General features: G+C 45.0%; 1 protein-coding gene across 8 annotated transcripts in view; it reads left to right on the top strand.

Moving 5' to 3' along the window:
• Positions 1–26,285, top strand: part of CDK5RAP2 (CDK5 regulatory subunit associated protein 2) — a 178,167-nt gene that overhangs the window by 65,855 nt on the left and 86,027 nt on the right. For 7 of the 8 annotated variants that reach the window (XM_033427340.2, XM_033427339.2, XM_033427336.2 and 4 more), the window contains 4 exons: positions 12,163–12,333; positions 14,419–14,478; positions 16,076–16,216; positions 24,753–24,850. In XM_033427340.2, coding sequence (XP_033283231.1) covers positions 12,163–12,333; positions 14,419–14,478; positions 16,076–16,216; positions 24,753–24,850 — 470 coding nt within the window. The remainder of the gene's footprint in view (positions 1–12,162; positions 12,334–14,418; positions 14,479–16,075; positions 16,217–24,752; positions 24,851–26,285) is intronic. The other variant, XM_033427335.2, reaches the window with a different exon arrangement.

Raw genomic sequence — 26,285 nt, 5'->3', positions numbered from 1 at the left:
TATCGTGTCTCTGGGGTGCAAACAGAGAGGCTTTCCCTTATCTCTGGTTCTTCCTTCATCATTTCTGTGCTAGGCTCTGTCCTGGGCACTGAGAGTACAGGACTGAATCAAGTTAGACACAGTCTCTGAAGGAATCTAGTAGAGAAATATAAAAGAAATGCAGACAAGAGCTGACTAAAGTATAGCATGATGAGGGCTGATAGAGGGATGGCCCAAGTGCTTTGGGAGCACAGAGAATGCAGCTGTGCTGAGAGAGGTGCCGGGGAGGGGGAGGGAGGCTTCACAGAAGGGGTGGGTTTGAGCTGAGACCTGAAGGCTAAGTAGCAGTTTGCCTGGGGGTGAGGGGGACAGGAGGTGGAAATGCATTCCTGGTAGAGGGAAGGCCTGTGCAAAGGCTGGGGCATGAATGAGCCTGGCACAGGGGGAGCGGGGAGGGGGCTGGAGGAGAGGGCAGGTGGGGTTTTAGAGACGTGTGGTGCCTCGCCTGGCGCCTGACAGCTGGGCCTCGCCCCCGCACAGCTTGCGCTTCAGCACCTTTGTCCGTTCGTTCTTCCCCAGCTTCCTGGTGGAGCCTACACGGAGCTCCCTGCTCAGAACTGCACTGCTCGCAGCCAGTACCACGCATGTTTGTTGGTCTCTTTGGCAAGGACTGTCTCATTTCAGTGGTTTCTGTTTATTTATTTTTTGAGCATATGAATTCTTTGTTCAAATGAACTCTTCTGGAGAGAAAACATAGAAAAGTGGAGCTGCTCAGGGTGGGGTGGGGTGAGGTAGCAGGCCTGGGAGCCCCTCTCTCCCCACCTCGTTCCGCTCCTGCCTCAGCCCCCAGCAGCCATGCAGCTCCATAGAGCGTGGCTGGAACGCCAGTATCTCCTGCTAATTCTGGAGATTCTTACATCACTGAGTTCCTGTACCTCATTAAGATTTTGGAGAAGTTTCCTTTGTATATTTAAAGGTAACCACTGAGCACTTTGACAAGCTTTCTCACAGTGAAACCTGATAAGATGGAAATTTGATGGATGAGAACCTTCTCTTTCTCCATCTGGCTAGAGATAAAACAAACCAGCTGCCTGGAGAAGGAAGTGTGAGGGCCTGGCTTTTCATTTCTAACGTGATTCTAAGATTACAGGGATATTTTATTTTTCATACAGCCCACTTAAAAAGAAAAAAAAAACGGCCCTGAGAGAGCTCTGATATGCAAAGGCAACGCTCAGCTCAGTGTTGGCCCAGAGTGTGCCTGGGAATCTTCAAGGAATATGGCCCATTTGGGTGGAAACTGAGGCAGCTCAGTTCATGGCATCATGCAGACTCGCTGGGGCCATTCTCACTTTAAAGCAGGATGGTGGTCTGGTGTAGGATAGGGGTCTTCAAACTTTTTCCCCTTGTCTTTTTGTTCAGAAGCAAGTAAACAAATGTACGTAAGGGAGCTCTGCAGATTCCTGCATTAAAACCAAATATAAATTTCCATGCTTTTCCCCAGCCAACCGACTCAGTTTCTGGAGGAAGGCCCGGGAACATGTAGTTAGATGATGCTGAGAGCCGGCCAGGCTTGGGCATTGCTAATCCGAGGGCTTCGCAAGTTCGGTTTGAAAAACCACTAGTTTAGTAAAAAGAACACAGATAGACCTGGTTTTAAATCCTGATTCCACCACTTTTTACTTTGGTTAAGTTGCTTGAGCTCTCTGAACTGCAGTTTCCTGATTGGTACAATGGGTGTAATCAGAACCTCTACTCTGTAGGGCTGCTGTGAGAGGTGGATGAGGTGTGATGGAGGTAAAGTGCCCAGCACTCTCCGAAGTGCTGTAGAGGTTTATAGAATAAAGTGGTGGGTAACATTTTGGGAGGATGATTGCTGAGGGCCAGAGTAATCAGGGAGGGCTTTGTTCGAAGGGGTGGCCCTTGGATTGGCCCTTGTAGGATAAGCGTGCTGTCTCCAGGCAGAACTGGGGAGATTTTACTATTTTGTTTCCAGATGGAGGGGACGGGCTGGAGGCAGGTGGGGGCCTGGAGTGCTGGTGGAGCAGTTGGGTGAGATAAGGCTAGATGGAAGGTAAGCTGGAGCTGCTGGAGGGAGCCCCCCGGAGGGAGCCCAGAGTGACTGCTTGTTAGGAGGCTTCGTCCTGCAGTTAACTCAGAGTCCCTGAAGGGTTCTGGGCAGAGAGGTAATGATCAAAGGAATGCATGTGGTTTGGTGGGTGAACGCAGTCAGGAGAGCACTTAGACAGCGGTTGCCGTTGACCAGATGGGAGCTACGTGCTGAAGAAGGCAGTGCGGTGGGCTGGAGGGAGGGAGGGGGTGCTTCTCTCTCTGCCCCCAGTGCTTCAGCTTCGCCCATCCTGCCTTCTGATGCCTCCTCCAGGGAGGAGGAGGGGCTGATCTGGTTAATCAGAGTCCAGGATATTCACTGGGCCGTCCTTGCTCCTGGGTTACTGTACCTTAAGAACACAGCTTCTGGATTCTTCCGCTTTCCTGCTGCAGACCTAGCCAGGCTTGGCCCTTGCTGGGCTGGCTGACGTCCTCATTTCCTCAGTCGTCTTCTTTTTCCACTTCTGCCTCTACTTGAGTAAGAGGACTCCGATGGCTCCCTTAAGCTGCATATCCCCTCCCTGTTCCCCCCACCCCTGCCTGCCCCCCCCCCGAAAAAAAAATAAACAGCCCTCAATTTTATTAGAAAGCTCTACTGTGGTTATGAGATTGTCCAGACTTGTACTTTGCTTCTCAGTCTGCGATTGTTTCCTATGTTCAGTGCCTCTGAGAACTCTGGGGGTGTGGGGAGGGCAGTAGGAGTGGATGGCAGGGCAGGACTTGGGCACTCGTGGCCATGTAGGAGCAGCAGAACCTCACTCTTCATCTCTCACGGGCTCTGTGTGGAGGATGTGCTGGACCTTCAGGCCTGGGTCTCCTGTTGGATGAGGAGGTGTGTGTGAGAGGCAGGGGGAAGAGCTGAACCTTGGATGGCGACGCTGTGCCCAGACGAGGAAGCGTGGGAAGAGAGGTCGTTCTGGAGCGGGGGTTGGGGGCTGTAGGGAGAGGCGGAGGTGACACAGTATTGTCTCCTGGGCACCTGCTTCTGTGCCGGGCACCCATCTCTCAATTAACCCTCCAAGGATGCTAGGAATCTATATTAGTATCTCCATTTACTGGAAAGGAAACAAAGATTTAAGTTATCTATCTCTGGCCGCACAGCTAGTTAGCAGTAGAGCCAGGATTCAAGACTAGGTCTGCCTGTCTTCACAGCCCAGAAATATTGAAGGAGGTTTGGGGAAACCACCCAAGTTTATCAATTTTCATTTCTGATTGTTTTGCTCAGGCGAGACATGCCGTTTCCATACCTCCCCTAAACATTTATTATAACTCTGCTGGTGCCGAGCCCGTGAGCCCATCAGCTGTCTCTGTGTTGCCATGGCAGCCACTCCTCCTCAAGGCCACCTTGGCACACATTTCCCCCCTCCCTGCACTGGTCCTTTGACTTCAAGCCTTCTCCGACTGCTCTTCATGTGAGGTCCAAGATCCTTGGTCCTGCCTCGTTCATTAGCTGGTTTATTCCATCCATCCCGAGGCCTTGAGAAACTATAAAATTAGCTCCGGGGAGTGGACTGTTGACCAGTGGAAGCCCGTGTCGCAGGGTGGTTTTATACTTTCTTTGGTTTTACCAGTAGTGCAGCTGAGTGGGAAGAGTACAGAATGTGAGGTCAAACTGACTTGGGTTTGAATTTCAGCACCAGAACTTTCTTGTTATAAAGCTTTGTGAAAATCTTTCAGTCTCTACAAGCCCTAGGTTCTTCTCTGTAAACACAGGACTAATAATACTTACTGTGTAGGCAGTTTTAAGGGTTAGAGATGTTTTATGTGAAAATGCCTTGGCCTTGGTAAATAGTAGTTCTGTTACTAAGCTTATAAGAAGAGAAACAGTTTGTACCCTTTGGTGTCCTGACTTTCCTTGAACTCCTGATTTACGCTGAGAGCGCTCTACCCCCCAAAATGTACACATGAACAAATTTCCATGGACTCCCAGGGACCGACCTGTTCAGTGGCCCTCAGGTTAAGAACCCCCCAATCTGGAGGAATGACAAAACTATACGTCCTTGGTGGGATCCTGGAACAGGTATGTTGTTTTCACGTTGTCAGCTCTATTAGGTTGAGGGATATATGGGGGAGAAAAGCAACAACATAGTGGCTTTTATCACGTAAAACATGTAAGAAGTTGTTAACCTAGGTTGCTGAATTAAAAAAAAAAAAAAAAGAACTGGAGAATGGAATAAATGATTGCCGAACACACGCACATAGACAAAAACTTGACCAGACATCAAAATACGGGTCTGATAGGTGTTTTATAAAGGAGGGAACTGAATCTGGGAAATGATGTTAAGTGGACCTGTAATTACTGTGCACATGAGCAGTGTATACTTTTTACTTAGCATAATACACACATATTTTAAAATTAAAAAGTAGACAGGATCTTTCTAGGATGGCAGGTGAATTTATTGTGAATTTAAAGATGTACCTAAGTGGCTTAACAAAAGATGTCATTGTCCCTTTCTCAGCAGTTTTCAGGGGGAGGTTTGTTTAAAAGCAAGTGTCAGATGACCACTGAGTGGATTGGGATCATTGCATTAGTGGCTGATAACGAAGAAATCCAAACCCTTGTCATTGTGTGGAAGCGAACTGAGAGGCTTGGAATCAGACAGGTGCTGTCCCTTAGCGACTGTGGTTTTGGGAGAATTACTTTACCTATCTGGACCTGTTTCCTCGTTCATAAAATGGGAGCAGTCCCATCTACTTCCTTCATTTATTCAGTCGTCCAACAGATATTTACTGAGTGCTGTTTTGGTTATCTGTTGCTACATAACAAATTACCCCTGAACTTGGTGTCTCAAAACATTACCATTTTATTATATCTCATGATTTTGTGGCTTAAGGGTTTGGGCAGGGCTCAGCTGGGTGATTTGCTGCTCTCCATGGCCCAGGTCACTCATGGCATTCAGCTGGTGGATGGGCTGGTCTGGAGGATCCATAACTCTTCACTCACATGTCTGCTACCTTTTGGGGGATGGCTGGAAAGCTGACACAGCTGGGATTGTCAACTGGAGACCTGTGTGTGGCCTCTCCAACATGGCAGCATTAGGGTAGTCGTGCTTTTTGGATGGTGACTCATAGTTCCAAGAGACACGAGTTGGAGGCTGCCAGTTTCTTAAAGCCTGGACCCAGAAACTGGCTTAGTGTCACTTCTGCCATATTCTGTTGGTCATGGTAGTCACCGCACTGCCCAGACTTAATAGGAGGGGACACAGACGCCACACCTTTCAATGGGAAGGTCAAAGAATTTATGGCTATCTTAAATCTGCCATGAGTGCCTACTATGTGCCAGGTACCATTCTAGGTGCTGGAGATAAAACAGTAAACAAAATACACAAAAATCCCTGCTTTCATGGTAGGGGAGACCACAACCAAAACATACACATAATTAAACACCGTATTAGCAGATGCTATGAGGAAGAATAATGAAGGGAAGGGATACGGGGAGTGAGGTTGCGGTGGGACTTGTGGTGGTGATTTTAGGTGGGCCGGGCTTGGGAAGACTGGACTGAGAAGGTGACATTTGAGCTCAGACTTGATGGAAGTGAGGGAGCAGCCTTGGGGAATTTTCCAGGCAGGGAGAGGAGCGAGTAGAAGAGCCTTGAGCTGGGAGTGTACGTGGTATGTAAGAGAGACGGCAAGAAAGCCGGGTTTGCCAGAGCGGAACAAGTGAGGGGAGAGCAGCAGAAGAGGTCAGCGAGGTAGTGGGGGTCCAGGTGGAGTAAAGCCTTGCAGGCCACGTGGGTTGTGAAGGTTACGTGGGTTAATGCGATTTGACATACCGCAGCTTTCCTACCAGTGGAACCCAGGCGTGGGCGGTCCCAGGCGTGGGCGTTCCCGGGGCGGCCCCAGGCTACTGCCCACCAGCCACGGCTGCTCCTCTGCGCTTGGGCCCCATCCTCGTTTGGACTAGGACAGCTCGCTAAGCGGTCAGGAAGGCAAGACGATCACGAAACGTTCATCATCTGCCTGTTCTCTGGTAGCATTAGTAAGACAGATGGACTTTGTCCTGGTGGCCTTTCTGATGTCGGGGGACTGTGAGAGTGTGCGAGTGTGTGTGTGTGCTTGTGTACGCTCACCGTGGGCGGCGATTCTTGAGAGATCGGCTTTTCCTTAGAACCGTCCTCGAAACTACTTTCATGAATGGCTAAAGACAGTTTGCACAAGGGGAAATCTAGATAATCGGATATATCAAAGCTGATGGTGGGGGCCATTAGAGACGTGTGCATTCAAACCCTTTGAAGGACCATCTGATACCAATTAAATTAGCAAAGATTTAAGAAAATAGTGCTGGTGAGATTGCGGTGAAACAGGAAACGTAGGCTTTGTTGGTGGCATTTCAGCCACTGTCTTTTGGGAAGAAAGTGAATTCTTTTGTAGAGAGAATCCTCGAACCATGTTTATTATTATTACTCTTGGGTCTAGTAATTCCACTCTTGGAGATTTAGCCTAAGAAAACAAACCAGAAGTTAGAAAAAAACCTGTTTTATGCACAGAGCTGTTCTTTGCTCTATTCCCCGTAAGAGCAGACAGAGACGGTGGGGAAATAGGAGAGGTAGGATACTCTCATTAAAATGGATAGATAGGAAGATTGTGCATCACCCGGTGGCCTCATCTAGCCTTTCTCCTGGACTCAGAGGAGGAGAGCCAAGTCGTCAGCTCAGGCGCAGCAGCTCCGGGGACCTCCGTCTTTTGTACTTTTTTTTTTAATAATTATTTTCTGGACGTTATACTCTTAAACTTTTCTTTTTAACTTCTAAGATTTTTTCTTTCTGTGTCATCATTGTTTAATTGGCGTGTGCTCTTTGTAGCTCATGGTGTAATGGAATAAAGTAACATTTTTGGGAAAAAATCCAAACCAAAGTTAAAATTGTATAAAAATTATGGCTGCAGATGGACAAGGGCTGACAGGAACGTCTGCAGTGGGAAAATGTCTTAATTTGTTGGCCCAACTGTATTGTGGGAGAATGTTTTTATTCTTTAGCTTTAGAATTCTGTTACTGTTGCCTTATAATAAGATCTTCTTTCCTCCCTCTAGAATTGAATTTCTGTTTACATTTATAATTCACGATAGGTTCTTGGTCCCGTTGTTTTGGATTAAAGGCTTAGGACAATCTTATCATCATCTGTTTGCCCAAGAAAAAGAGTAACATTTAATCTTTGAAGTGGTTTCTCTCTTTTTAAAAAATGTTACTTTAAAAATGTTTACTTTATCCCCCATTATGAATGTGGTCTATACTTAGTATAAAATGTTTTAAAAATTGAGAAAAAATAATTGAAAAGATCATCCATGGGCTTCCCTGGTGGCGCAGTGGTTGAGAGTCCGCCTGCTGATGCAGGGGACGCGGGTTCGTGCCCCGGTCCGGGAGGATCCCACATGCCGCGGAGCAACTAGTCCCGTGAGCCATGGCCGCTGAGCCTGCGTGTCCGGAGCCTGTGCTCTGCAACGGGAGAGGCCACAACAGTGAGAGGCCCGCGTACAGCAAAAAAAAAAAGATCATCCATAATCATGTGTTTTGGTAATTTCTTTCAGGTTTTTAATCATTACTTTAAAAAAACTACTTACTAAAGAAAAACGCAAATGCACAGAAAAGGAGAGAGGATAGTACATTGACCCTCTGGTAATTGTCACCCAGCTCAGCACTCATAAACTCATAGCCAACCTTGTTTCATCTGTACCCTCCTCCCAACTCCCTCTCTTTCAACACTCAAGTATTTTAAGCAATTCCCAGGCATATTATTTTGTTGGTTTTTCAGTATGTTAAAAAAATTTTTTTTCCACTTCAGAAAGATTAATAATTTCTTAATATTACCAACTAGCCAATTAATGTTTAGATTTCCCTGTCTTATTTAAAAATTGTTGTAAAACAGTTTGTTCAAATCATGATCTGGACGTTGTACTGATTGATAAGTCTCTTTTTTTAAAAGTTTTACTTTTGAAATAATTTTAGACATAAAGATTCGAAATAATAACAGAGTTCCCATGTATCCTTCGTCCCGCTTCCCTAATGTTCACGTTTCACATAACTATGGAACACTCAACAGAATCAGGAGATTAACACTGATACAATATTGTTATCTGCAGACTGTATTTGAATTTTGCCAGTTCTCCCATTAATGCCCCTTTTCTGGTCCAGGATCCACATTGCCTTTAATTGTCATGTCTCCTTAGTTTTGTCTAACCTGGGACAGTTGCTCAAGTCATTGTCTTTTGTGACCTTGACTCCTTTGAAGAGTACTGATCAGTTATCTTGTTACTGTCCCTCAGTTTGGGCTTGTCTGATGTTTCTCTCATGATTAGATTGAGGTTATACATTTTTGGCAAGAATAGCATAGACGAGATATGTCATATCTGGAGGTGCATAATGTCAGTCCGTCTTATTTCTGGTGCAGTTAGTGTTGGTCACTTGGTTAAGGTGGGGGTCTCCTGGGTTTCTCCGCAGTAAAGTTACTATTTTCCATTTGTGATAAGTATTTTGGGGGAAATACTTTGACACTATGTAAATGTCTTGTTTCTCCTCATACTTTTAAGCATCTTATTGATGACCCTTACCTACAACAGTCATTACTGTGGTGTTTGCTTAGTGGTGATTTTCCATCATTCCTTCTACACTTATTAGTTGTAATTCTACTGTAAGGTAGGACTGCCCCTTCTCCTGCAGTTATTTATTGTATAGTTGTTTATATCAGTATGGACTCATGGATATTTGTTCTATTCTGTAGGTTGTTAAGCCGTTACTATCGTGTTTTATTTTCTTGTTCAGATTGGCCCAGATATGGCCATTGGGAACTCCTTCAAATTGATTCCTGTGTCTTTAACATTTCTTGAGCACTTCCGTACTTGTTAGGGTCACAGGATGTCCTGGACTCTTCTTGTATTTTCCCTAACCCAATCCTGGAATCAACCATTTCTCTAAGGATCTCTGGTTTCTTTTATTGGAGAATGATATTTAGGAACCAAGATCTGAATGACAGGTATCCTCATTACTACTGGGGTGTCAGTACTTCTAGGCCTTGGCAGTAGACAGAGCTTGAAAATATGTTTGCATACATGCACATACACATCTGTATTTATTTCTGTGTCCATCTCTGTGTGTGAGCAAGAGTGCGTGTGTTTGTGTGTGCGTATTAAGAAAAGGAAGCTAGAATGAACTCAGAATGAATCAGTAGAATCAGTATGAATTTGTGAGTTCACACTAGCCTTCCCTAACTTTCTTAATTATTATTTAATCTACAGGTTGTCTCTCCTTTTTTTTCTTTGAAATTTATTTGTTGAATAAGTTGGGTCCTTTGTCCTTTATTGTTTTCCACATTCTGGATTTTGCTGATTGTATTTTTGTAATGTCATTCAACGTGTTTCTCTGCTGACTTTCATTTCTAGTAAATTGGTAGTTAGATAAGGTGCACGATCAAATTCAGGTTTAATTTTTTGGCAAGATCACACCATAGGTGGTCATTTGTACTTCCAGCAGGAGGTACACTGTATCTGCTAGTCCCTGTTTTTGTGATGTTACTAGCCGTGGATGATTGCTTGCAAAATGGTGATAATCTAATTTCATCATTCCTTCTTCTTTTATAGCTGTATCCTTGTATGAAGAAAAATTTGTTTTTCGTTGTCTATTTAGTTACTCTGGGGTGTAGTTCATACAAGAAAGACAACGGAAGAATTCCCTAAAACCTTCTAAAGGTGACTGTATTAGTTTCCTGTTGCTGCTGTAACAAATCACCACACCCTTGGCCGCTTACCAACACACACCTGCCCTGTGGTTCTGGAAGTCAGAAACCTGAAATGGGTCTTACCGTGGCAGGGCTGTGTTCCTTCTAAAGGCTCCAGGAGAAGATCCATTGCCTTGCTTTTTCCAGCTTCTAGAGGCTGTCTGCACATCTAGACCCGTGACTCCCATCTATCTTCAGAGCCAGCAACGGCTGGTGGAGTCTTTTTCGTGCTTCCCTCTTCCACTTTTAAGGATCTTTGATTATATTGGGCCCACCTGGATAATCTCTCTATTTTAAGGTCAGCTGATTAGCCACCTCCATTCCATCTTCAACTTTTATTACCCTGTAATTCAGCAGAGTCAGAGATTCTGGGGGTTAGGATGTGAACATCTTTGGGGGGCCGTAATTCTGCCTATCACAGTGACCAAAAGGTTTTTTATTTTTTAATTATTATGAACTCATAGCTTTTTAACATTTTTGATGTATTTTAATTCATTGTCATTATCCTTGATATTCTAATTGTCCTATCTTTCGACAGTGAAAAAGCTTATTCGAGTTGATTCCTGAGTTCTCTGGACGTGAATGTGTAGTCTTTGACAGCTTCCTTCCTTTCTGACATGATAAGATGTCTGAGCTCATACTATATATTCCTGCCCCAGGCCTGGAATCATCCCTTTCTATAAGGCAAACTCTGGTGTGATTTAGAATCCCCTGGAGGGCTTATTAAAACACAGATTGTTGGGCCCTCCCTCCCTCCCTTCAGAGTTTCTGATTTAATAGGTGTGGGTTAGGGCCCAGTGATTTGCATTTGGGGTTCCCAGGTGGTGCTGCTAACTCCGTTCTAGGGACTACACTTTGAGAACCACTGTTTTGAAGAACCCTGTTGGTTTTTTGTGGTGAGCAATGATATTTAGAGACTACAGCCTGCATGCTAGGGAGGATACTGATTCTAGGCTTTTTCAGTGAAAGGAAAGAAATAAAATGTAAGTTCATGTTCGTATTTCCAATTCAAATTTAGAATTACATGTTTTAACTTCTTTTATATTTGTATTTGTTTTCTCTGAGGCTTGGTTCTTATGATAGTGATAATTACTTATTTAATAAATATGTATATATCTATGCACACAGTTTCAGAGTAACAATACGAATATTATTTCCTGCAACATGATTACTGAAAACAGTTTACGATTTTTGCAGCAGTCCCTTTGACATTGGAGAAATATCCCACTGGGGGTGTACAAATTAGTCTGCTTTTACGTTACTGAGATCATTCCTCTCTGGTTGGTTAACCAGTCACCTTGATACACAGTTAAATTCTTTTTCTGTTTCTTTTGCTTTTAGTTTTAGGAGATTATTATTTTATTTTTAAAATAATTATCTAAACATTTAAACCACTTCACTGGCACATCTGTAAAATGAGTCTACTCTCTCCTGTACCTCGTTCTCTCCTTTTCCATATAGGCAGCCATTATTTATGGTTAAATAAATGGCAGTATGCTAGACATACTTTTTTTTTCTCTTGGGGTCCACACCACTTTCCACCCCACATGCCCACCTGCGCAATATGTTTAGAAGATTACTTGAGGGCGGGATATTTGTAGAGTCCTCATTCCTTTTCCTTTATAGCTTCAGAGTGCTCCGCTGTGAGAATGCACCAGAGTTTGTTTCTCCGTGGGTGGACATCCGGGTTGTTTCCAGCCTTTTGCTGTTACGAATAGTGCTTCAATATTATAAATAGTACAGATTTTGAGGTAGTTAAAAATCACACTGTATACTGTTTGTTTTCTGTTTTTTTCCTTAACAATATAACATCAGCATTTTCCATGTTATTATAAATGTCATTTTTTAAGACAGTTTTTTTTCTGATTATGAAAGTAATACAGACTTAGAGATTTTAGAAACTCAGAAAAATGAAAATCAATGCAAAGTCACCCATAATCGCTCTACTTGGGGATACTGTCATTATTTTGGTGTGTTTCCCCATAGCCTTGACAATATTTTGTGTAAACGCTTAGAAAACAATCACATCATATTACATAGTATCCTGCTTTGTTTTTACTCGTAATTGTGATTTTTTAATACCATATGCTTTTTATAATTAATTCTCTGTTGCTAGATTTAGACATTTAGTTTCTTTCTGGTTTTTCAGTATTGTTAATAATTTTGTGATAAATGTCTGTGCATTGAAGCTTTCCCCAAATTTATTATTCTTAAAAGTTGGTTTTTATAAGACTTTAAATGAGAAGGAAGCTCACGTTTGTTAAATATATCTATTTAGCTTGCTCTCTTACAGCAGTAAGGTAAACAGGTGAAAGATTACCTTGAAACTTTTGTCAAGTAAATTCCATTGTTTCTTTTTTCTTCTGGTAGGACCTTAGAAATGAAGTTGAGAAATTACGCAGTGAAGTGAATGAAAGAGAGAAAGCAGTGGAGAATCGTTACAAGAGTCTTTTGAATGAAAGTAATAAAAAATTGCACAGTCAAGAGCAAGTGATCAGAAGTCTAACAGAAAGTGCCAGTCAGAAGGACTTGTTGCTTCAGGTACCACAACAGTTTTTCTTTTGTATTTAAATCTTTTGACTTCGGCATAGGTTTTTTTTGTTTTGCTTTGTTTTTTAAACTTTTTGACAGGAATGCTTATAAAAAGGTAAGGCTGGGCAAAAAAAAGACTGTGGTCTTCACTGTTATTTATTGGAGCGCTGTAGAGCTTTCTTTATGCCATTTGGACCTCAGCCACCAGGGAGGTAAGTTTGTAGAAATGAAAGCTTCGAGAAGAGAAGGGAGTTGTCCTGGGTCACGTGACTAGTAAACGGCAGGGCCTGATTCAGGCCCTGGCCTGCTTTGCTCTAGCGCCAGCCTTCTGCTGCGGTCCTGGCTTTCCTTTGTGCCATGCTGTCTCACTCCTCTGTATTTTTCTTCTATCTGTTCCTTTTTTGTCATGGACTACCCTTATCATTTGATGGTATATTGGATTTTTGATTCAGCTCAGAATTACGGGTAACCATGGTGGAGTGAACATGCGTGTTTAACACTGCTTCCTCCTGAAGCCTCATTAACGTGACGGTGAAGGGGTGAAAAGGTATAAACGCACAGGACCAGGAGAATGGGAATGGTGGAAGGGCAGGTTGCTGTTTGAATGATAAGTGGTAACTACATAGGATTCAGCTTTCTCCCGTCTGCCTCATGTCTTGGGGATGAAAAGCCAACAAGAAGAAGCTGATTAATCCTACAGAACCCAGGAAGGCTCAGCGGGCAGTGGGGGTACCTGGTACCTTTGTCAGCAACAGAGGTTGCTGGAATGCTGGGCAGTTAGGTGGCCTATTGTCACCAGCACTATATGGGAGGTTTACTCTGGGGGGACCTTAAACCAGAGAAGCTCTGGCCTGGGGCTCACCAGGTGCAGCTGAAAACAGGAGTGGATCCCTCAGTGAGAAGGAGTGGAAGTGTGCGTACCAGCACGGAGAGTCCTCTGTGGACCCAGAAGACTGAAAGATGCTGACTGACAGTAGGGGGTCCTTCAACCAAACAGCCGAGTCCCCGCCTGATCACCTCACAGTGAGGCTGCCGTTGAGGTACCTTTTCCACACTCACAGAGCTTCTGGACACTTCTACCCTTAAAGATACGTGGGTGGCCCGAGTTCCTCAAACAGGAGAAAAGCGTCTAAGAGGAAAGACAAAGACAGAACAAAGCTACGTAGAGGAAACAGAAACAGTGGAGGCGGAGAAGAAAACTAGACAGCTTTTCAAAAAACTCAGTACTGTAACATCTTCAGATAAGAAATGAGTTCGGGATCTGATAAAAAAGATATTTGGGAAAAAGAGGGATGACCTTATTGGAAATTAGAAGTATGATTACAGATATAAAGAGCCTAACAAAAGAGTTAGAAAAGTTGCACGAGTCAAGTACATCTTCCAGAAAATATAGTTAAACATAGAAACAAACAAAAAGGTGAGCAAATGAGAGAAGAAAGATAAGAAAATCAGAGGCTCGAGTCAAGGGCTCCAATATATGACGAACAAAAGTTCCAGAAAGATAGAAGAGGCAAAGCAGAGGGAAGGAAAAGTTCCAAGTAATAGGAGAAAACTTTTCAGAATGCAAGGGCAGATATCTCTACCTTGAAAGGGCCTGCTCTGTTTCTGGCACGGTGAATGAAGAAAGACATCTATCGCAATTTCACAATCCTGTGTCATTGTGAAATTTCAGAACACAGGGGCAGAGAGAGGATCTGAAAGGCTTCCAGAGAGAGGAAAATAATAGGTCCCATACAAAGGATCCAGACCCGAAATGACATCAGAATTCTCAGCAGCAACATTGAAAGCCAGGGGAGGGAGGGAGACGCAAGAGGGAAGAGATATGGGAACATATGCATATGTATAACTGATTCACTTTGTTATAAAGCAGAAACTAACACAGCATTGTAAAGCAATTATACCCCAATAAAGATGTTAAAAAAAAACATTGGAAGCCAGGAGACAGGAGAGCAGTGCTTTCAGGGTTTTGAGGAAAAGTGGTTTCCAATCCAGCATTCTGTAGTCAGCCAAGCTGGCAGCAAGAATGAGGGCAGAATAAAGGCAATTTCAGGTATTTGACGCCTAAACTCATCTGCCTCCATGTGCTCCTTGCAGGAAACTGCTGGAGGACGAGTCCGTACAAACGAGGAAGTAACACAGAATGGGATCCAGAAAGTAGGGAATTCACCTGGCATGTGGGGAAGGCAGATCCCAGCCACTTACGCAGAAGCCCAGATTTGAGCCGTTGAGGGAGGGCTTAGTTGGGATTTTTTCAAGAAACTGAAATAGAGCCCATCATTTACCTGATGTGTCTTGACTCCATGTAGAAGAATTTATAAGTTTGGAGATAAATTAACACTAAGTACATAATTCAGTTTTATGAACTAAGTAAACACAACAAAGCAGTTGTTGCTAATTCCAAGAAAAGCAAGGAATTAAACATGAACGGAAATGTCGCCATGGAACACCATTTGGCTGGGCTGTGGACAGTATGTGCGTGGCCATAATCACGTAAATGCAGAATGTTGATTTAACCAAAATCGTGATGTAACTATTAGGAAAAGCGTTGGGGGGTGGATGATGTGAGAGCTGCATCCTTAAACTTCTATGACAGGAGCCAGTTAATAAAATCTAACCTTAGGAAATCAAGCCATGTGAGCATAGGAGCGCAGTGTAGAAACATGGAAGTAAATAACAGAAATCAGTAGAGTCAAAAGCGGTTTTTTTCTGCGAGTGGGACTCAGAGGTGAGAAGTGGCGAGCTAGGGGTGGCTGTTCCCTTCTAAAGCCTTGTGGGCCCGTTTGTTAATGTGTATGTATAGTTGGACTTTTAAGAAATAAAAATGAAAATTGTAACTCAAGCACAACTGTATGATGGTAATTCTGAATTTCTGTTTTGGTTATTTGATTCCCTGTTACAGTTCAATGGGTTTTTACAAAAAATTGCTTCTACTTTCTTGTTTGTGTTCAGCTATTTTAGAAATGTTTGACATGATGAATTAATTCTGATGGGTGATTGGGAATGAGATGAGGTTCTCACCCTTAATTTCCCACAGAGAGTGGACGGACACTTAGTGCAGGAGTTACCAGGTTTTAAATTGTTAGGAATAGATTTCTGTGCTTGAATTTGGCCGAAAGACCAGAGAAGTGGTTTCCAGGCCTGCAGTATCGTTGGATGTGACCTCGTCTGAAGGAGCTGGTGAACTGGGCTGTATGGTGTCTCATCGTGAAGGAGGAGCTTTCACCTGTGACCAGACCCCCAAAGTAGTTGCAGTCTTGCCTTTTTCTTCCTGGAAGTCAAATCTCCTCGTAGATATGGACGGTTCAAGTTTTGTCAAATTTATAATGTTTCAGGAGCGCCTAGACTTTGTTGGGTTTCGATACACAGTCCCTCTAATCACTGCACTAACCCTGTAGCATGGGAAACAGAAATCACACCCTGGCCAAGGAGAACCCAGGATTGGAGCCTGGGTCGTGGGACCAGAGCCTGGGCTTCGTCTTCTGTACCCGCTGGGAGGTGTCCCAGTGGTGGCGAGAGGGGAGGTTTGTAATGACTGCCACTGTCCTTGCCTGTGCCTTGCTGGCGTGCTGCGCTCCTGGTTGTAATAATGCACAAAGGGATTGCCTTACCATTTGTAATTGCCTAATATGTGGGGATGGTGGCAATTGTTTAAATTGTGAAAAACAGTAAATCTTCCCTTAAAGAGTTTGGGACCATCGCTTAGTATTTTTTTCTTGATGACAACTTCCTTATGATTTGTTTTCTTCCTTAGAAATTCAGTGAAAAAGACTTGGAAGCAATACAGCAGAACCGTTATTTAATGACTGCGGGGGATCTCGATTTCAGGAGTGAAGACTTAATAACAGAAAAGTGCTCTTCTCAGTCACCAGGCAGCAAAAGCATCTTCTCCGAGGTAAGCCCGCCTGGAATTGGACATTCACATGCAAATTCATATCCTTTCCTGACACATATTTGATGACTCCTCTGACCTGAAGATCCTCCAAGGCCCTTGTGCTGGTAAATGAGCTTACAGCAGGTAGGAGGAGGGGTTCTCAGTCTTCCCTCCTTACAGATTAGTATCCTTCAGCTGAGTGTTAGTATTTGCACTGCTCAGGAAACCGAGAAACTAGAGCTTGTTCAAAGATGAGCCTCATGTTTGCCCTCCTGGGGGCAACTCTCTCAAGAACTATGTAATCTCGAGGTAAGAACATTTTCCAGTTGAACATTTCCATGCACACCTACAAGGGCACAGCAGGCCCTTCGTGATCTGGCCCCAAGCTAGCTCTCCATTCTCCTTTTCTTTCATTCCCCATCATCTCTAACAGCACCTCACTTCCTGCAGATTCCCGAAAACTCCGTGTTTGTACCTCTCTGTGCCTTTGCACATGCTGTTCCATCTGCCTGGAATGCCTTCTTCTTCCTTGTTGACCTGGTGGCTCCTGCACACCCCTAGGGCTGCCGCTCTGGTGTCACCTCCTCTGGGCTCCTTGCCTGGCCTGCTGAACGCGACGTCTCCTTGTCCACCCCCTTGTGCGGCACTTTGCACATCCATCCACCGTAGCGCTTAGCCCTTGGGTTGACGTACGGAGCCGCCTTGGTGCTTCCCCTCCCTGGAGCCCTGCGCACCCCAGGAGGCACCTCAGGGGAAGGGAACTGGTGTTCGTGTCTGAATCCCAGTGCCTGGCTCAGTGGACGTTTGTTGATTGAATGACTGATGATATTGGTTTGTGGAGATGCGTCCAGATTGTTCTGATGTGCAGCTTGCCTGTACTACAGCTAGGCAGCCAGAGATGGGAAAGAAAGGCGTTCACTGTCGGCCAAGGTTTGTTGTTTTTTTTTTAAGCCCGGCTTTAATTAAGTACATACGTTCAGAAAACAGGGAATTGTTATGCAAATTTTTCTCTGATGAATGACTCTGATCATGACTTGTGGTTTTTGTGAAGGATGATTCTCAAAATAATTAACAACCAGTGTAGCACGGGCACAGCCATCAGAACAGACTCAGGCGCTAGGGCTGGAGTGGGGTCCCGGAGGCCTCCTCTTGTGCCAGGCACCAACCCTGTAGTTCCTGGGTCTTGGAGAGGGGCCGGGGTGGTTGGGGTGCATGGATCAGGGGTTAGTTTACAACTGGTGTAGACGTGTTTCCGTATTTTAGCACCAGTACCGGCCGTTGCACTGTGTATCCGCTCCGTATCAGCTCTGGTCCTGGAGCGCACCGCTGCCTGAGCGGTGGGGGTTCCTTCTTAACTCTGACCATTTGTGGATTTGCGTTTTGCCATCCCTCTTGAATAAGAATGTCAGCGAGAACTTGGCCATTGGGCTGGGCCGGAAGTCTGGAGGCCTGGATTCCTCTCTTGGTTCTGTCACTTCACTTGAGTGACCTTGGGCAAGTCCAGTAACTAAATCTCAGAGGGCTAATGTTTTGTGATTTAGTTGCTTTATTTTGTGAATAGTTCCTTTATTTTGACCAAATTTAGTTGGATATTAAGATGCACGTTAACCCATAATCAGACACAGTCTTGTTTAACTGTTTTTTAAAAATTGAAGTATAGTTAATTTACAATGTTGTGTTAGCTTTAGGTATACAGCGAAGTGATTCAGTTATACACGTGTGTGTTTGTGTGTGTGTGTGTACATATATTCTTTTTCAGATTCTTTTCCATTATAGGTTATTACAAGATACTGAATATAGTTCCCTGTGCTATATTGTAGGTCCTTGTTGTTTATTTTATATATAGTAGGGCGTATCTGTTCATCCCAGATTCTCAATTTATCCCCTCCCCCCTTCCCCTTTGGTAACCATAAGTTTGTTTTCTATGTCTGTGAGTCTCTTTATGTTTTGTAAATAAGTTCATTTGTATCGTATTGTTTTAGAGTCCACATATAAGTGGTATCATGTATTTGTCTTTCTCTTTCTGACTTGCTTCACTTAGTATGATCATCTCTGGGTCCATCCATGTTGCTGCAAGTGGCATTATTTCATTCTTTTTTTATGGCTGAGTAACATTCCATTACATCTTCTTTATCCATTTAGCTGTCGATGGACATTTAGGTTGCTTCCATGTCTTGGCTATCGTGAATACTGCTGCTGTGAACATTGGGGTGCATGTGCCTTTTTGAATTAGAGTTTTCTCCAGATATATGCCCAGGAGTGGGATTGTAGGATCATATGGTAGCCCTCTGTTTAGCTTTTTAAGGAACCTCCATACTGTTTTCCATAGTGGCTGCACCCATTTACATTCCTACCAACAGTGCAGGAGGGTTCCTTTTCTCCACACCCCCTCCAGCCTTTATTATGTGTAGACTTTCTGGTGGTGGCCATTCTGCCCGCTGTGAGGTGGTACCTCATTGTGGTTTGGATTTGCATTTTCTCTAATGATTAGCGATGTTGAGCATCTTTTCACGAGGCACAGTCTGTTTTGAAACAAGATGGAAGCCCATCAGGTTTTTTAGATGGACAAATAATCACTAATTTGAATACATTTAGTTAAACTTCACTATTTTGAATCATGTTTTAGGTATGTAAAAAGTGTCTAAATGTTGAACAGAATGTTTCTAAATTTACTAACAGAGTATTTTAATATTTCATGTCACTAGTTTGATCATCTGTACCGCATTGTTTTTTAGTTTTTTGTGCTGGCTGCTGTCTGTACTTCTTAGAAACACAAGTATAAAGTCATCCCGTGGGCATTTCAGTCATATTTTAGATCCTGGTGATGCTTAAATGACTGTGCAAAATACCTACATATTTTAGCAAAGGTTTTAATTCTGTTCTGCAAGAGTAATTGCAAATCGAGGATAAAAGGTTATAAATGATCATTTAGGAATTGAAAATTTCTAGGTGTCAGTTTAAGAAATCCCAGCTGTTGCAGCCTATGGTATTTTCCCCCCAAGAAAGGTATACTTTTCAGGTTGTAGTTCTTTCTTTGTAGGAAACACGGATTTATTCTGCTCTGCCCTTGGCCATTTTGTGTTGATTTTGGGTTTATCCTCTGCCCATTTCTATGAAGAACTTGAGGCTGTGATGATGTCTCCGTTGGCTCTGGGCAGTCTGTTTTCCTTCTAATCATGTGTGATCCTGAGAATTAATGCTAGATGACCAGGGAATTGAAGAACAGAGAGTAAAACACACTGACCATATTTAACTTGCTGCAGCCAGAGATTTATAGTTTGGCTATTGACATGGTTGGGACATTGCAGCTGAATTTCCTGAGTATTAAAATAAATGTCTTTGTTGCAGAGCTGTGATATAGCTACTGAAATAGACACCATCTGTCAGGCCACTAAATTGCCCTGATTACCAAGAAGTGAGCCATTAAGGTCTCTCTTTACATATCTGCTGCCTCTTCAGATTGTGGTCTGCCCATTACATACGTTTCCTTCAAGTCATTGAGGAAACTATGGTGGAGTAGAAAATGCCTCGGCTTTGGTGTCAGAATGTCCGTTCAGCCGCTTATTAGCTCTGTGATCTTGGGCAAGTCACCTCCTCTCACTGAAGCTCACCTTCCTAATCTGTAAATGGGGAGTTACATGCCTGCCTCCTGAGAGGATTAAAAATAATGTGAGTGTATTTGTTAAGGTTCTTTTAATTGCAAGGTGTAGGATCCAACGCTGAGGAGTTTGAGCAAAACAACAATGAAAGGGAGTATTTACTGGGAACATACCGGAGAGTCTCACAGATGCCAAGGGTCGTAGACTCTGGGGCTCTGTCTTGTTTGGAGAGGCAAGGTGGAGGGCAGGGGTGGAGAGTGGGGATGGCGGGCAGAGGGTAGGGGACAGGGGGGTTGGTTGCTGCTGCTGAGCAGGGGCCCCCTCTGGGCCACTTGGCCCTCTGCCTCTGTGCCGAGGAGACCCACTGGTTTGCCAGCTCTGCCGAGGGAGCCAAGTGACGTCATTCTAATGGGGCATGATTCAGCGCAGGGGAGCAGGTGATTGATGCAATGGGACCCAAATGGCTCTGAAGAGTTCATTTATTTAACATGGGTGAGCAATTTGCTTCTAGGAAGACGTTGACTCACTCTGACTTCCATTATGCAAAATAGCCACAGGAATCTCCGCTCTGAAGAGTCGCATTGGTCCCTGTGTTCCCCTCTTACCTTTTTAATCATCATTTCAGCGAGCATCTGTGGCAAGCACTGTGCCTGGATCGGGGTGCTGCTGCCCGCAAGGGGTCCCCAGGCCTGTGAACATGTGGTTGGTACACGAGCTCCGGGTGAAGGTGAACCAGGGTGCCGTGGGGCTGGAGGAGGGTCTCTGTAAGGGACCATGGAGGGTGTCAGTGGAGAGGGCTCGACTGATGAAGCGTGGTCTGTGAGGAGGAGGGAGTTTCCTGGTTCCACGGAGATGGAAGGGCAGGAGAGCAAGCACAGGTGTGGCCGGCTGGCAGGTGGAGGGTGGGGGCTGAGGTGAGCAGTGACCTGGAAAACCTGGTGAAGGTTTGGAATGGCTGCCTGAAAGGAGGGGAGGGGAACCAAGCTGGGCACCCAGGCCCTGCACTGCAGTGGGCAGTCCTCTAGGGCTTCCAGCCAGGCCCACGGTGATCCAGTTAAGATACAGGGTCGCGGGCTTCCCTGGTGGCGCAGTGGTTGAGAGTCCGCCTGCCGATGCAGGGGACACGGGTTCGTGCCCCGGTCTGGGAAGATCCCACATGCCACAGAGCAGCTGGGCCCGTGAGCCATGGCCGCTGAGCCTGCGTGTCCAGAGCCTGTGCTCCGCAACGGGAGAGGCCACAACAGTGAGAGGCCCAGCATACCGCAAAAAAATAAAAAATATATATATATACATATATATGTGTGTGTGTATATATATATATATATATATTTTTTTTTTATACAGGGTTGGGATTCTTTCACTGGATATGTACATCCCACAGCTGAGTCTCCCACATCCACCTGAGGTCCACATTTATTCATGTTTTTTCCTAGTCCTTCTTGGTTGGTTACTTATCTAAGCACAAATTCTGACTGCCACTTATTAGCTGAATGGACTAAAACACATGACCTGTCCTCTCAGAGAATCAGTTTATTCATCTGAAAAGTGGGAAGATTAATATACCTCCTTGGTCGTTATTGTGATTAGAGATGACCTATGTAAAGGACCTGGCCTAGCATTGGAGCGTAGGAATGGTAGTTATGGTTGACACTCCTTAAGTGTTTACTCTGTGCCAGGCATCCATGTGAGAATTTTGTATAGATTAGCTCAGTTAATCTGTTTCACAACCCTATGAGATATGTAGAATTATTACCTCTACTTACAGGTGAGGCTATTGAAGCACAGAGAGATTGAGTAATTTGTTCAAGGTCACACAGCTAATAAGGTCACACGCTCTTAACAGTCCCTGCCCTTGGTGGTAGATGCTCAAGAAGCAGTAGGTTTTTCTTATTTTCGTCGTCACTGTTGCCTGGCCTTTATGTGGCTGACAGCGACTGTGTCACCTTTGTCAAACTCCCAGTGCTTTGCATCCATCATGGGTCATTCACGGGTGGACCAAAGAGCACAGGCCCTGGAGCCTGGCTGCCTGGGTCCACACCCTGCCTCACCACCCTGACTCCGTGCCTCGGTTCCCTCATCACCAAAATGGGGAGAGTGGTAATGCTTGAGCTCACTGGCTTGTGAGGATTAAGTGAGAAAATGCTGGAGAGCACTTTGTACCACGGCTGACATCCTGAGGACATGGTAGCCTCTTCGTCTTGATCCCCGGGTGAGTTCCTCCCAGGCGCTCCCCTGGGGCCCTCTGTCTACGTGCGGTGCGTACGGGTGGGAGCTGACACTGGTGACTGTGTACAGAAGGCAGGTGGGAGCTCCTTGTGCCAGTGTCATGTGGCACGATTTACAAAAGGGCCTGACATTTCTAGCAGTGTGGGTGGCCGGCTTCTCATGACCAAGCTGGTGGGTTAGCATTTAAAACCCTCAGTTGGCAGGTGCTGCCTTTGCCTCGTTTCGTTCAGGGCTAGAAGCACAGCAGCGTTCTCCTGGGTCAGGGGCTGCTAACCTTTTTGCCATCTGCATCCCTTGGGTAGCGTGCTGGAGCCAAGGACCTCTTCCCTGGAAAAGTATTTAAATGCACAAAATATGTGCACAGGATTATAAAGGAAACCAATTATTTTGAAATTTGGTTATCAAAATATAAAAAAAAAATCAGCTGTAGAAATGGTGCTTCTTTATTAATGTGTTAAATAACAAGATCTAGTGGTGAACAGAGTGGCTGCTGCAGTTTTGAGGTAGTGATGAGAATAAATATTTTGAGATACTTGCAACATATACAAAGTAACTATTTCTTTTGATGACAAAATCTCAGGAAAACACCGAGTACTACTATGGTTTGTAGCAGTAACAGTGTTCCTTCAACCCCTAAATGAAGGAAACGCTCAATTTCAGTTAGAGGTTAGCGGCAATGAAGATGTACCTTTTTCCCCTCGTTCATGTTTGAGTTTTCATTAGGGTTGGAAGCCCTATCCTGGGTCATTATCTGAACTTTAGGCGACAGGCTGAGTCCACGAGACACAAGGGCTGCTTGCAGCCCCTCTCTCTCCACTGACCCCGTGTCTCCCTAGCATTAAGGAGCTTCTGGTCTGCGCCAGGCGCTGTGCCAGGTGTCCTGCACGCTTTACTTCTTTATTTTAACATTTTCTTCTTATTTTGAGATAATATCAGATTTATAGGCAAGTTACAAGAGTAAAGGGTTTTGCTTGTCCTGAGCCATCTGAGAGTAAGTTGCCTGTGTGAAGCCCTGTCAGTTCTGAATACTTGAGTGTGTACTTCGTGTCAGCAGGGACCTTTTCCTGTATGACACAGCACAGCCGTCACAGCCAGGGACTGAGCAGAGACCCTCAGACTACCATCGAACCCTCAGGCTCATTCGTGTCTCACCAGCTGTCCCGTAAAGCCCTTTGTAGTGGAAGGAGCCAGTTCAGGATCTTGTGTTGCATTTAGTAGACTTTAGTCTGTTGACTTTCACGGCCCTGAGACTTTTGAAGCGTCCAGGCCGGTTCTGCCGTGGAGTGTCCCTTCGTTGGGTCTGTCTGATGTTTCTTGGTGCCTGGCTTCAGGTGAGGCATCCTTGGCAGGAGTGTCACAGGACCAGCGCTGTGTCCTCAGTGTGTCCTGTCCGACAGTACACGGCTTAGCTTTGTTACCTAAGCATTACCGGCCATGCTGACTTGGGTTAACTCTGTGAAGGTGGTGTCTGCGTGGTGTCTCGACTATGCAGTTACTCTTTTTTCCTTTGTAATTAGTAAGTATTTGAGGGGAGGTATTTTGAGTCTATGTAAATATGCTGATCTTCTTCAAACTTTCACCCGTTAGTTTTAACCTCCTTTTATGTTTTGTGGCTGAATAATTTCTTACCATGATGGTTAGCAAATGGCGATTCTTCTAATTCCATTATTCCTTCTACATTTATTAGCTGTTCTGTAAAGAAAAGCCCGTTCTTCTTCCCATGTACTCATTTACTCATGTCCGTGTGGATGTGAGTTTCTGTTTCACTCAGTGGGTTATAATGTGTTACTATCATTGTTTTGATGCTCAATTGTCCCAGGCTTGGCCTTTTCAAACTGGCTCCTGTATCCTTTTGACAGTGCTCCATTATTTAAACACTTCCTTATTTTCTGGTGTGACAGAATGCTGTAGACGTGGATTGCTTTTGAATTTCATTGCATCAGTACTGGAATTGGCCATTTCCCCTGGGATCCTTGATTCCTTCCAGCACACAATTGAACTTGTATCTGCTCTGTAACTCCATAAGGTGGCGGCGGCTGTTGTCCAGCATTTTACAGGTGGCTCTAGTAAGTAACTTCCTGAGGTCCCAGAACCAGGAAGTGACAGAGCCGAAATTTGAACTCTAAAAAAATTTTCACATTTGTGAAATTCACAGAATTACATCCTCACTTCATCGATGAGGAGCCTGAACCTCACAGAGGTTTGTTAAGCTGGTTAGCTGAGGTCACATAGCTAGTAAGTGGCAGAGTCCCCCTCAGATCTCTTTATCATCAGTCTGTTCATGGTGCCTTGAAAGCGTGGCTCACCTGACCCCTACTATTTTAATGTAAGTCCCTTGTCCCTAAAACTTGTCAGGTTTTGGTTGATGAATTTCTTTTCTTTGTAGCAAGAACAAGCGTGGAAGGGCATTCTTTGTAGTTTTGTGAAAACAATGACCAGCAGCTCTGAGCTGGGTTGGGGCGGGGGGGAGGGCAGAGGAAGTTTCACGAAGGGCAGTTGGGTATTGTCGGGAGCACAGCGCTCAGCTTTCTTCCTCCGTGAGTGATGTGCGGTCATTCCCCACTCCCCCTGCAGGTGGTGCCCTCTGACTGCAGCCTGATCCGGAGCCAGGCACAGGGGTTCACCTTTGTTTGGATTTATAAACCAGAACTATCCACATGTGTTTGCATAATGTAAGGATGTGCGCTTTCAAAATTCTTCTCTTAATGACAGATGCCCATTGTCGTTTTCAGGAAAAACAACAATTAGGCTATGAAGAGCTGATTCAGGTCTTAAAGAAAGAGCAGGACATCTATACACATCTGGTGAAATCTCTGCAGGACTCAGACAGGTAAGGGTTTCTGTTTGGACATCACGTGCATGCGTAACACACATATTCTGAATAAATGCTGGTAGTTTCTGAGGCAGTGAAGCCTTCCCACTTTGCTTAGGAAGCTTAAAGTGCTTGGATGGTGATTGCCTTATTTAAATCAGATATACCTATTTCCTAGCAGGAATTGTCTGATTTTTTTGGCAGCAAATGTAGGATAAAAATATCATTAATACTGATTACTCAGGTTTTTATAATACTTTATTATGGATTTAGAAAGCGCCTCCACGTGTATTATCTCTTATAATCCTCACTGCTGTTCTGTGAGGTAAGTAATATCATTATCCCTACTTTCCATAAGTGACTCGGAGTGACTGGTGTCTTCACAGAATTGCCGAGGTGATTTGGTGCAATGAGATGTGGGGAGGAGAGCTGATTATAGGGTAGTGGTCTTGCCACTGCCCTGCCTGTGTCCACGGGCAAGTGACACATCTGGGCCTCTCTTGGCCCAGCACTGGGTTGGCCTCAGTGATTTCTCCCATGGAGGAGTCACCTCTCTGCACACTGGGATGGTTACAGGTGGAAGGATATGATGTCTGGGGTTCATTTCCACACTGCACAGCAGCGCAGGGAGCAGGCGGGGACACCGATGGAACGAGATTGGCCACGGCTCCCTGGTTGTTGGGACAGGGGTGTGGGCAGGTGTGTGTGTGGGGGGCTCATTATACTGACTTGTCTTCATGTGCTAATGTCTAAAATTTTCCATGATAAAAAGTGAAGGAAACCCAGCCCTCACTGCTGCCTCTCTTCTGCCCTTCACTCCAGCGCTAATGGGGTCCTCACTGTTCCGGGGCGGGGTGTCTCCTGTCTCTGCTTTCAGCAGCTATCTGCACCCTGCTCTGCGTCCCCCTCATCCTTGAGGATTTGCCTCAGGGGTTCCCCTTGTCAGGAGGCCCGCTCTGTTCCTCTGCCCTCACAGCTGCCCTCACCTCCCTTTGTTACTTGGCTGCTGTGGCCTGCGTCTCGGCCTAGAAGGTGAGCACCCCCAGGGCAGGGGTTCTGTCTTGCTGTCTGCATTTCCCAGTGCCTGTCACGGGGGCTGGTATGGAGTAGGCACTTGGGAAGTGTTCGCGGATGAACCCCCTCCCAATTCTTCTAAGTTATGAGTTTTCAGGGTTTTTAATCTGAAGCGAGTTTAAGGAAAATGAAAACATGCTGATGAAATTCTCTGAAAGTGAGCTTTTTCGAGAAGCCTCAGCTGCTCGTCATTTTCACTTGGGGGAGGGGTTGAGTAGTGCTGCGAACCTCAGAGGGGGAATGGGCACAGCGGGTTTAATTGTGCGGCTACTCCGACGGGAGCCAGTTCTGACTCTGGGCACCGAGAGGCCCTGGGGTGGATGTGGCCGCTGTCAGGCTTCCTCAGCGTCACTGATGGCGGCTCTGAGTTTCATAGGCT

This window comes from Orcinus orca, chromosome 6 (assembly GCF_937001465.1).
Source record: "Orcinus orca chromosome 6, mOrcOrc1.1, whole genome shotgun sequence".
Taxonomy (NCBI): domain Eukaryota; kingdom Metazoa; phylum Chordata; class Mammalia; order Artiodactyla; family Delphinidae; genus Orcinus; species Orcinus orca.
The sequence above is the reverse complement of the archived record's forward strand: the minus strand, read 5'-3'. Positions and strand labels throughout refer to the sequence as shown.